This window comes from Mycena indigotica, assembly GCF_014461135.1.
Source record: "Mycena indigotica strain 171206Taipei chromosome Unknown Mind.scaff0005, whole genome shotgun sequence".
NCBI lineage: Eukaryota > Fungi > Basidiomycota > Agaricomycetes > Agaricales > Mycenaceae > Mycena > Mycena indigotica.
Genome location: NW_023503004.1, coordinates 4,743,758 through 4,754,038, shown reverse-complemented (window position 1 = coordinate 4,754,038; position 10,281 = coordinate 4,743,758). Strand labels below are relative to the sequence as shown.

Below are 10,281 nucleotides of genomic sequence, written 5' to 3'. Positions count from 1 at the left end.
GCGCAGCGCCCTCGAGGAAGTGTCTATACTCCTCGAGTGCGCGGATGATCGCGAGCATCTCCTTGTCGTGGATTTCGTAGTTGCGCTGGACATCATTTAAGCTTTTGGAATAGAATGCTACAGGGTGCCACTTCCCGTCCGGGGCGGATTGTGAAAGAACCGCCCCCGTCGCATAATCAGAGCTGTCCGCCTCGAGTCGGAAAGGCCGTGCGTCGTCCGGAATCGCCAGGACCGGTTCCGAGGTGACCGCGTCCTTGATCGCTTGGAACGCGGAGGCCTCCGCATCGCCCCAAGTCCATTGCTGGTCCTTCTTGGTGAGCGCAAAGAGAGGACGCACAAGGGCCGAGAAGTCCCGAATGAACCTGCGGTAGAAATTAGCGAACCCAAGGAACTGTTGAACATCCTTCTTGTTGTCCGGAGTCGGCCAAGCGGAGACGCCTGCGACCTTGACGGGGTCCATTTCGACGTGGTTGTGGGAGATGATGACTCCAAGGTATTCGATTGATGATTTTTCGAAGTCGCACTTCTCCGCTCGGAGGTACAACTTATGCTCCCGGAGCCGGCGTAAGACCTCCTGGACGATCTGTCGGTGTTTCCGGAGGTCGGAATGGGCGATCAGGATGTCGTCCAGGTAGATCATGACGTCTCCGGAAAGGATAAGGTCCTGGAAAATGTCATTCATCATCGTTTGGAACGTCGCGGGAGAGTTTGTCAGGCCGAAATACATCACCAAGGGCTCGAACAGGCCTCGGTTAGTCTGGAAAGCTGCCTTCCACTCGTCACCTTCTTTGATCCGGACGTTGTTGAAGCCCCAACGAACATCGAGTTTGGTGAAGTAGCGAGCGCCTTTGAGCCGGTTGATGAGGTCGTTGATCAGCGGAAGGGGGTACCGGTTTTTGACGGTCATCGCGTTGAGGGCCCGATAGTCCTGGACAAAACGGAGTCCGCCATCCTTCTTTTTGACAAAGAAGACCGGAGACGCCATCGGAGACTTGGAGGGGCGAATCCGGCCCGTCGACAGCCCTTCCTCGATGAACGTCGAGCTCGCGTTGCTCAAGGGGCGAGATGGGGTACACCTTGCAGTTGGTCGGCTTAGCGTCGGGGACGAGTTCGATGGCGTGGTCCCAGGTTCTCCGCTCCGGTAGCGTGTCGAAAGACTCCTTGTTGAAGACGTCCTGGAACTCCTTAGCCCAGTCCGGGATGTCGGAGGGCGGAGGGGCGGAGTTCCTGGCGAAGGCTTCCAGGATAGGCAGTCAGTTTTGCTAGCAAAACCTGGGCTACTGGTCAAGGGTGTTACTCACAAAACTGGGCAAGCCCAAACGGGATGCAGGAAAATGTGACATTCAATCAATTGTGAATATCTCAATGAGTTTGATAGCTATGACTAAGCTATTACCAGATATGGAAAGGCAAATCACCATTTCTTCAGGCCGAAGACCCGGATAAACATCTAGGTAGGCTTGTGATGCAGGGCAAAGGTATACATCCTAATTGATGTATCTTGACAGAGCCATCAAAAGCACTGATGTCAATCAAAAATCGTTCCACATCAATTACTTTATCTAGATGCCATCAATTCCATCATCAATATCATGATCTAACACCTAAATATGAATAAAATAAGTTTTCAAAAAGTGTGACATTTGTGACCCTTGGGCAGTCCCCCAGGTTTTGTGAGTAACACCCTTGACCAGTAGCCCAGATTTTGCTAGCAATTCTGAGTGAATGAGCTGAGGCTTTGGCCAGGCGTTGCGAGACAGTACTGCCAGCGCGTATCTCCTCCGAGGGGCGGAACGAGGTGTAGAAGATGCGGTCACCATCTTCAAGCTGACCATCGTCATCGTCGTCGTTGGAGTCCGGCGTCAGATCAGGCAGGCCGGAGTCGTCACCAGAGACGGAATCGTCTCCGTCATCAGACCCAGAAAGGTCCATGGCGCAGACCGAGGGGAACAGGCCGGAGCGGAGTCGCTTCTGGAGCAGCCGGAGTCGCCGTAGCTCAGTCCGTTCAACGCGTTCCTCCTCGCGGCAAGTGGAGCAGCCGCGAGGGCACCGCGTCATCTTGACCTCCTTGGTTTCCCAATCGATCTCCGGGTTATGCTTCCGCAGCCAGGAGTACCCCAGGATGAGGTCTTGTTTACCAAGATGGGTGACGGCAAGTTGAACACGCTCGGAATAGCCTTTGTAGCGTAAGACCAAGTCCGCGATCTGGTTGATGGAGCCGGCATCATTCGGAGTGCCATCGACGTTGAAGACCGGAATCGGTTGCGCCAGGGTGCGGACCGGAATGCCATTCCGAGCGACGTAGTTCGTGTCGATGAAGTCGGAGGTGGCACCACAGTCAACAAGCCCAGAAAGGGAGAGCTTCAATGCACTGGTGGTGGACTCTAGCTCCAACGGGAGGTGGAGGGAGTTCACTCCAGGGGAGGCAGCGACGGTGTACTGCTTGGGCAATTTCTTTTCCCAGGCAGTGAGGCGGCGAAGGACGATGACCAGAGTCGCGGGCGGAGTCGGAGACGGAGTCGAAACGGGGGCGGGGGAGGGTATGTCTTTCGTTTCAGGCTCGTTGTAGGGCAAAGGAATTGATTCGTCATACAAACAAGCGAAACGATTTATGGACGCGAACGAGGGCACACCAGTCACTCGTCGCAGGGGACAAAATCCTCTCCGGCCATCGACTCCGCAGCCGTCTCCGGCAGGGCAGCTGTCTCCGTGTAGCGGGCGATCAACTCTGCTAACATCTCGTCACCGAGTTGTTGGATCACCTCGTCGAGGATGTCCATTGAGCGGACGTCCGCGGGGAGGGGGCAATCCCGGGCGAGATGGTTTGGGTCGCCGCACCTGAAGCAGGCGCGACGAGGGGCACCCCGAGCCCTAGTGCGATCCAACTCCATGGGGACGGGAGCTGGAGGCACCGGAGCGGGGGCGCGGGCCGCGGGTGGCACGACCGGAGCCACCGGGCGGAAAGGGGCCGGAGCCGGGATGCGGTTGACCGGAAACGGAGTCCGAATCAAACCGCCAGGCGTCTTGGGGGCGGCTGACTTGATCAGCTTGGCCCGGACCAGGGCCTCGTATTGACGGAAGGCCCGGGTGCGCCAGCTAAGGTAGTCCCGGAGGTCCGGGGGGTCGTTTGAGGACGTGATTCCGTTGTTGATCAGGGGGTCAAGTCCGTGGGCGGAACTTGGTCACCTTGACCAATGCGTCTTCGAATCCGGCGAGGTCCATCAGGTCCTCGAAGTCGTCGGTGTACTGGTAGACATCCTTTGTGCCCATGTGATAGGCGGAAGTCTCCAGTTTGGAGAGAGCGTGATCTTGCTCATTCTCCTCGACGAACCGGAGTCGGAACTCGGAAACGAACGAGCCCCAGGATGGAAACGGAAACGGGGCTTTGCTTCCGTGGCGCTCCGCCCATTGCTGAGCGGGTCCTTCTGCCATAAACGACATGGCATAGCGGACGGCCTTTTCCTCGCTCGCCTCTCCGTTGACCACGAAGGCCTCAGGGGCAAGGCGCGCGTAGGTGCGGACCGCATAGAGAAACGCGCGGCCGCGTTTCCGATCGCCGTTGAAGGTGAACGGAGGGTTTGGTCGCAAGACCAATTTTGAGGCGAGGTTGATGTCGCCAAAGAGGGCCTCGGAATCGCCCTGAACCGGAGTCGGAGTCGGAATCGACGTCTCCGGGGGTGGTGTTGTTTGGGGTCCGCCAGCAGTATTAGCGGCGGCAGCAGCAGCGGAAGCCTGGGTGGTGAGAAGAGTAAGGGCCTCAGTTAGGCGGTCGATTTTCGCCTCGAGTGCATCCAGCCGAGTGTCAGCGTCAGGAGTAGCTCCGGAAGGCATGACAGGTGCGGGGATGACAGGAGTGACAGAGGAGGAGGGGACAAGTGGTAGGGGGTGGTGACGAGGGCGGAACGGACTCGTATTCCGAGCCTGAGTCAGCGCCGAACCTAGCAATCTTGTCCGGTTGATCCCGTAGAGAGTTTCTTCTGCTGTAAGGGCAACCCCGGAGGCCTGAGATCAAGGTCCTAGCAGGGGAGGATCCAAAGCGTGAACATTGGTAAGCAAATACAAATGAAGCTGACCTAGCAGGGGAGGATCCAAAGAGAAGAAACTCTAAGGGTCCGCCTGCTAGGGAGCTGACTATATACTGCTTGTCCGTAGCTGCCGCTGTCGGGCACAGAAGGCTTGGGCGGCGTCGCAGGCAAGGTCCCAGGGTGACCGTTGGGAGGGCGTTGACGGATCGGTGATTGTGCGGGCGAGATGGAGGGCCGGACCGGAGTCGGAACCGGAGTCGGACCGGAATCGGAGGCGTCTCCGAGGGGCCGAAAGGGAGGTTCCCCTGACAACCTGTGCCTATGGCATGGAAAGAACTTTTGCAGTGCCCACACAGCCGCTCGCCGGCGGGCGGTATCCGAGGGGTGGCACGTAAAATCCACGTACGTCTGCATGACTTCCTGTCAATGCCGGCACTGAGCTGTTTTAATATATGATACCAACCATCTCCATAGAAATTTAAGTGGTAGGTGTGAGGAGCTACTGATGTGCTATCAGACATGAAAAATAAAACTAATGTCATGGAAATCATACTTGTTTAAGACAGCTATTGGGTTTTTTTGCTTAAAAAAAATGACCATTGAACTCCTATAAGGTGTCCAGGTCTCTCATATCAATTATATGCCTATCTCAATAGAATTTATCACATTGCATAGAATAATCTAGTTCGCTATAGTACTTTCAATGTGACGAGAGGTTAAAGCATTACCAGATTCAGCACATTGAGCCACAATAATAAAATACCTATGAAACTCACTCAGATACCTAATAGCAACTTTATAGAGGACTTTGTGAGCTGGTTTTAAGATATTTGAACATAATATTTTTGTGAGCTACTGCACCTCCCAGTGCTCCCACTAGATGCTCCTGCCAGACCAAATATGTCCTCCTTATAAAAAGCCTCATTATATATTATTTTTTAAATAATCCTTAGTTGTCTTCTTATGCTTTTTATAAACTCCTGTCTATCAAAATGTTATTAATATAGCTACACTATGATCTACCATAGCCTTAGCCTCAGGCTATACTTGTTATGATGATATATTAATCTTCTTTTGACCCCTTTGGAAGGACTGCTTTAATTTGAAGTTCTGAAACTACCAATATGTTATATGACATGTTCAAGGCTCTCTTGTCTATTATGAAAAACTGCTGTCATACTAGTAATGGAGGCTCTCTGCACCTCTTGAGAGCTCTGAGCTAAATCATTTAGGTCAAAGATAAGGAATCAAGTATAGGCTCTGTGAGTACTCAAGTAAACTGCCAGTACTGGTATTTTACAACTGTCTGCCAACCAATATGTAGAGCTACCAGTAGCTACCTGTTGTTGGACAACTATTAATACATTGACTAAGTACCAGCTGAAATGTTATACTCACAGAATCTTCTGTCTAGAAAGCTAACACACCAATGCTAAATAAACAAGAGATGCTATCACTACTAGTAGCACTATAATATGTGGAGCTCCCAGTAGCTACTTATTGTTGGACAACTATCAATATATTAACCCACTGAGCACCAGCTCAGATGTTATATTTACAGAACATCCTGGCTACAATATGTAACATACCTAGTGATGGCCAGGTCCGGTTCGCGAACCCGAACCGGACCGGACTGAACGCGCGTTCGGCGTTCAGGTTCGGCCAAGGCCGTTTCCGAACCGAACCTGGCCCTCGGTTCGGCCAGGTTCAGCCGTTTTTGGTCCAAAAACGCCGGTTCGGGGCCGGTTCGAACCGACGTTCGGCGTTCACATTCGGCAAAATCCCGTTTTGAACCGAACCGGCGGTCCGGCGTTCGGCCGAAAAGGGCCAAGAACCGGACCAAACCGGACTTGGCCATCACTAAACATACCAATGCTAAAGAAATTAGCAATTAAGAGATGCTATCACTAGCACCAACTACTTTACAGTATCAATGTGCACTGTTTTTGCCACAGATGCAGGTATTATCAATTAATTAATACAGTATGTAGAAGGTAGAATTATCATCATGATCCAGCAACTCTGGAAGATGCCACTGATATCACCTCCTTGGGAGATGGCACCCCTTAGGTCTATTAATCTATTACAGGTCTTATGACATTGGAGCAAGTAGCTCACTGGGGTGTCCGGACACATGTGCCTGCCACAATTTTGGCAGCCTTAAATGGCTCAAATCGCAGCGGGCGTTCTGGCTTGTCCAGGGAACTTGTGACATCATGTGCCTCTTCCTTGGGTTGGGTCTCCGATCCATTGTCTGCCTATTCTGGTAACTACAATAGATCTCAAGGAAAAATTGAACCAAAAACATGTTTCATTGGGAATCTAATCTAAGTACTAAGTAGCTGCATATAACTGATGATGGTGCTGGCGTTTCTCGGGCGAAGGCGGAAGAAGCGGCAGTACTAGTAGAGCTGGTCTTAGAACCAGTTGCAATCAAGTCTATTGCACTGACACGTCGGGCGCAAAACTGAGTCGCAAGATGTCCAACAACATCCTCAAATTCCGCCAGATGAGCATTCTCATCAGCTGTGAATGCAGCTGGATTTGAAGAGCTCTCCAGCCCCTCCAAACACAATTTGAGTGTGTGCTGCACACGGTCCAACTCAAAAAACACGATTTGAGTGTGTGCTGCACACAGTCCAACTCAAAAAAGAGCCGTGAATAGGCCTGGGCTTCAAATGCAGTGACGGACGGTGATGGAGGTTGCTCGCTGCTGAGCGGAGGGAGTACTGGCAGGCCAGCCAGTTCCTCTAAGTCGGTGTCGTTGGCGCAATCTATGCCCTTCAGCTCCGCGGTGCCAGAGCCATACGCTTTTGTGTTGTCGCCCTCAGACTGTGCCATTGTGCTCCAAGACAGCACCTGCTGGATGTTGTCGCAGAGGGTGGGCTGGATTGTCTTTTCGATGGACCTGGTGTATCCGGGAGAGTGGATGCCAAGCTGTATCTGGAGTTGTATGGCTTGTTCTCAGGTGGAATATCATCGGTGCGGGGAATGTTTGGGATGCTGTTGCGACGGAGGAGGTCAAGTTGAGCAAATGTGGTCAGCGTCGGAGGGTGCATTTGCCAAGGGGGGAGCATGTACATGATAGTGGTCGGAGGGTCCCCCAGTCAGGCTTAATTTTGTATTTCTGTAATTAATTTTTTTCATATTTTAGGCAGCCATAGATAGGTATACACAGATGAGTCTGTATATTTTCAATGTCGTATGAAGTTAGGCTCTAGGCTCTGCCTTCCCATCAGTAAATTATCATATCTGGCCATGTTGGTCACTGATTTGTGACCCTCAGGATGTCAAGCTTCACATTCAGCCCTTGATATTTCAAACAAGATTTGCTTACAAGTCTATTCATGGCATATACCAGCAACAAGCCACCTCTAAAGTTGGTCTCATTTGCTGGTGGCTGTGGACCATGTGACTGTGGGACCACCTGCCAAAATAGGCAAATGTCACGCATGTCACGGTCGGTCGGGCTGCCTGTGAGCCCTCAAAAAATATTTTGTGCGTATGTTCCTTTAATTTTTTTTCTTCCTTCCCCCTTGGCATTTGCATTCATGGGGGTGACAGTCAGTGAGCTGGCCCTCACATCCACTGCTCTGCATAACACTGCCAGCTTGTTCTCGACCCGCTGCTCACATTCATGTGGACAGTGGTTGCTCCCAGAGCCTGTTGATGGCATCCCGGCAGCTCAAAGTAAATGTAGATGTGCCGCCATACACTGCGGGAGTTCAGGAATAAACGGCGCCCGTTTCGATTCTTTTTCTTTCTCTATCACGATTTGCGCCCAAAAAATAAGACGGACCGGAGCCGGACACATGTCTGTGGCAGTGCGCGCAGATTCAGAGTGTCCGCGCCGGTATAGTCATTGGCGGCGTGGATGCCGCGGATCTGCGCCTGGAGTGGGCAGTAGGGCGGTAGTGGAGCGGGAGTTCCGCAAGCAGCTCCGGGGTTTGGCATGCAGGATGCACGGTGACGAGGAGCGGTGACGGTTATTCGGCTCACCGCGTGTCAACGGTGATGTGTCATGACGCTTACTGAGCGGGGAGCCGAATTGTGCGGGAGTCACACGTCAGCCAGCCCTTGTCTTCCCCGTCCTTCTCCGCCGCCGTCCTCGTCGTCACTGACGACCCCCTCCGCCAGTTATGCCTCCTCGAATGACTATCCCCAAGTGCGTGGCCTTTTTCCTGCTTTTGTTGCCCGTCTGACCCCTCTTCAGGGCTGCCTCGCTGGTCATCACCCTGAGTGGCGGCCTCGTGCACACATACCTTGCGCTGAAGCTGGCGTCGTCGTGGGCGACGCTGCGGGCGCTTGAAGCGGAGACGGAGTACGAGAACGCCTTCCGGCTTGACGGGCTGCGTGTGCTGTTCCTGCTGGTCGCGCTGTACCTGATCGCGGCGTCGTGCATCTCCTTCCTCGGCTTCAGCGGCGTGCTCCGGGCGCGCCCGTCGCACGTGCGCCTGTACCGCGACTGCGCGAGCGCCGACCTCGCCTTCACCGCCCTCCTCGGCCTCGTCGCCGCCGCCGTCGCCTTCCACCCGGGCACCCCCGCGCCGACGTGCGACGCCCCCGAGCTCGCGCCGCTCCTCCCGCTGATCGGCGCGGTGCTCGCCCCGTTCCTCCCTGCGCAGCTCGCCCCCGACGAGGCCTGCGAGCGCTACCTCACCCAGCTCGGCGTCGCCGCCGCCGCCGCCCTCCTCGTCCTCGCCGTCGTCCGCGTCCACTTCCTCCTCGCCGTCAACACCCACTACGCCGCCCTCCTCCGCCAGCAGCAGCGCGCACCAGACACGGAGGCGGACGCCACCCACCGCATCCGCCTCCTCCCGCTCCCCCCGCGGCGTCCCCGCCGCCGACGTCGTCTACGCCCCCGTCCACGTGCCCGCCGCCGTCGCCGCCCGCGCCGAGACCTGGGTCCGCGTCGACGAGGAGGCCGCGGACGCCGGCCTGCTCGACGTCAGCGTCGTCCGCACCAAGCGCGAGTGGATCTGAATACCCCGCTGTACATACCGTCTTAGTCCCCTCGTTGTTTACCCGCCCTCCCTCCCTGCCTAGCCTATCTCTGTTTCTCCTGTGTTCACGACTGCGAATATCTTGATGCATTTCAGTTTTATCATGGGAGTGTGTTACGTTTAAGTTTGGTCGTGATCAAGTTTGGACCAAAAAATTGTCTTACTCCCAGGAGAAGGGACCGCGACTGCTTCGAACAGTGCGCCCCATGCCCGTCCCACTGTCCGATACTTGTATGTGCTGACGGCCACCGATATGTAGCAGGGTGGATGCGGGTTTTGCGCACAAGTACATAGCAGCAAAGGGGAATACAGAGACTTGTGTTGCTCATGAGCAGGTTCAGCACAAAAAATATATTCGTACAATTTCAGACGACTCTGAACGGACCCCGACTGCTTCGAACAGCGCGGGGTAGGGTAGAACTGCGGTCGGTGCGACCTCGATCGTCTTCGTCTGCGCTGGCGGTCCCAGTCTCCATTCCGCGCCAACTCCACGCACAGCGTATGTAGTTTGCTACGCCTTCGTCGACCTCCATCTGCCAGTGTGCTCCAAACTTCGAGCTCTGGTATTGTTGGCCTGCCAGTGGGGCTGTCATCATACAAGCCGCATACGCCCACCACCTGTATGTATGTGCTCCCACATCAATCACCGATAGGCAGCCTGAGGGTGCATGTGGATATTCCAAATACTATCAGCAAAGGGGAATAAAGTGATTTGCTGCAAATGTGCTGTGTTTGTCCCTGTGGAGATCTCGATGTGTGTGAACAACAGTTGGTGGCAGTGAGATAGGGCCTTGAAGCTAGGAAGTGTGTGTTTGTGTGTGTGTGTGTGTGTGTGTGTATGGGTTTGGCCAGGAAACAAAAAAATTACCCCGACTTGGAGTTAATACTCAATGGATCCTGCCTTGTCACGGTTTGAACAGCAAACTATGACCCATATTGAACTGGAGACTATCAGGTCCAGCCGCAAGCCCCATGGACTTCCACAACCTTTCATAGGAATGGGCAATCATGCTATAAGTAGGTGGATGAATAATCATGGCATCTCAGCCAAATTCTTGCCAAATTCAGTGCATGAGTTATGGTAAAAAACTTAGGCATATCTACAAAGGGATCATGACTGCTTTGAACACTCGTCCACCACAGGGCCCAGGTTGGGCGGCTCCCGCTATTCAGCATGGAGGCTGGCATGCAAAGGGATAAGTCACTTTCATAGGAATTCATCTTTTGCTCCTGGAAGAATATCCTTGAGCTTC

At 53.9% G+C, this 10,281-nt stretch overlaps 1 protein-coding gene across 1 annotated transcript; it reads left to right on the top strand.

Annotated features, from left to right (window-relative positions):
• Positions 1-8,164: 8,164 nt before the first annotated feature.
• On the top strand, positions 8,165-9,034 carry MIND_00644800 (uncharacterized protein; the record flags this gene model as incomplete). Its single annotated transcript, XM_037363183.1, has 2 exons — positions 8,165-8,190; positions 8,239-9,034. 2 exons carry the CDS (start codon positions 8,165-8,167, stop codon positions 9,032-9,034), a joined length of 822 nt encoding a protein of 273 aa, XP_037221104.1.
• Between the last annotated feature and the right edge of the window lie 1,247 nt (positions 9,035-10,281).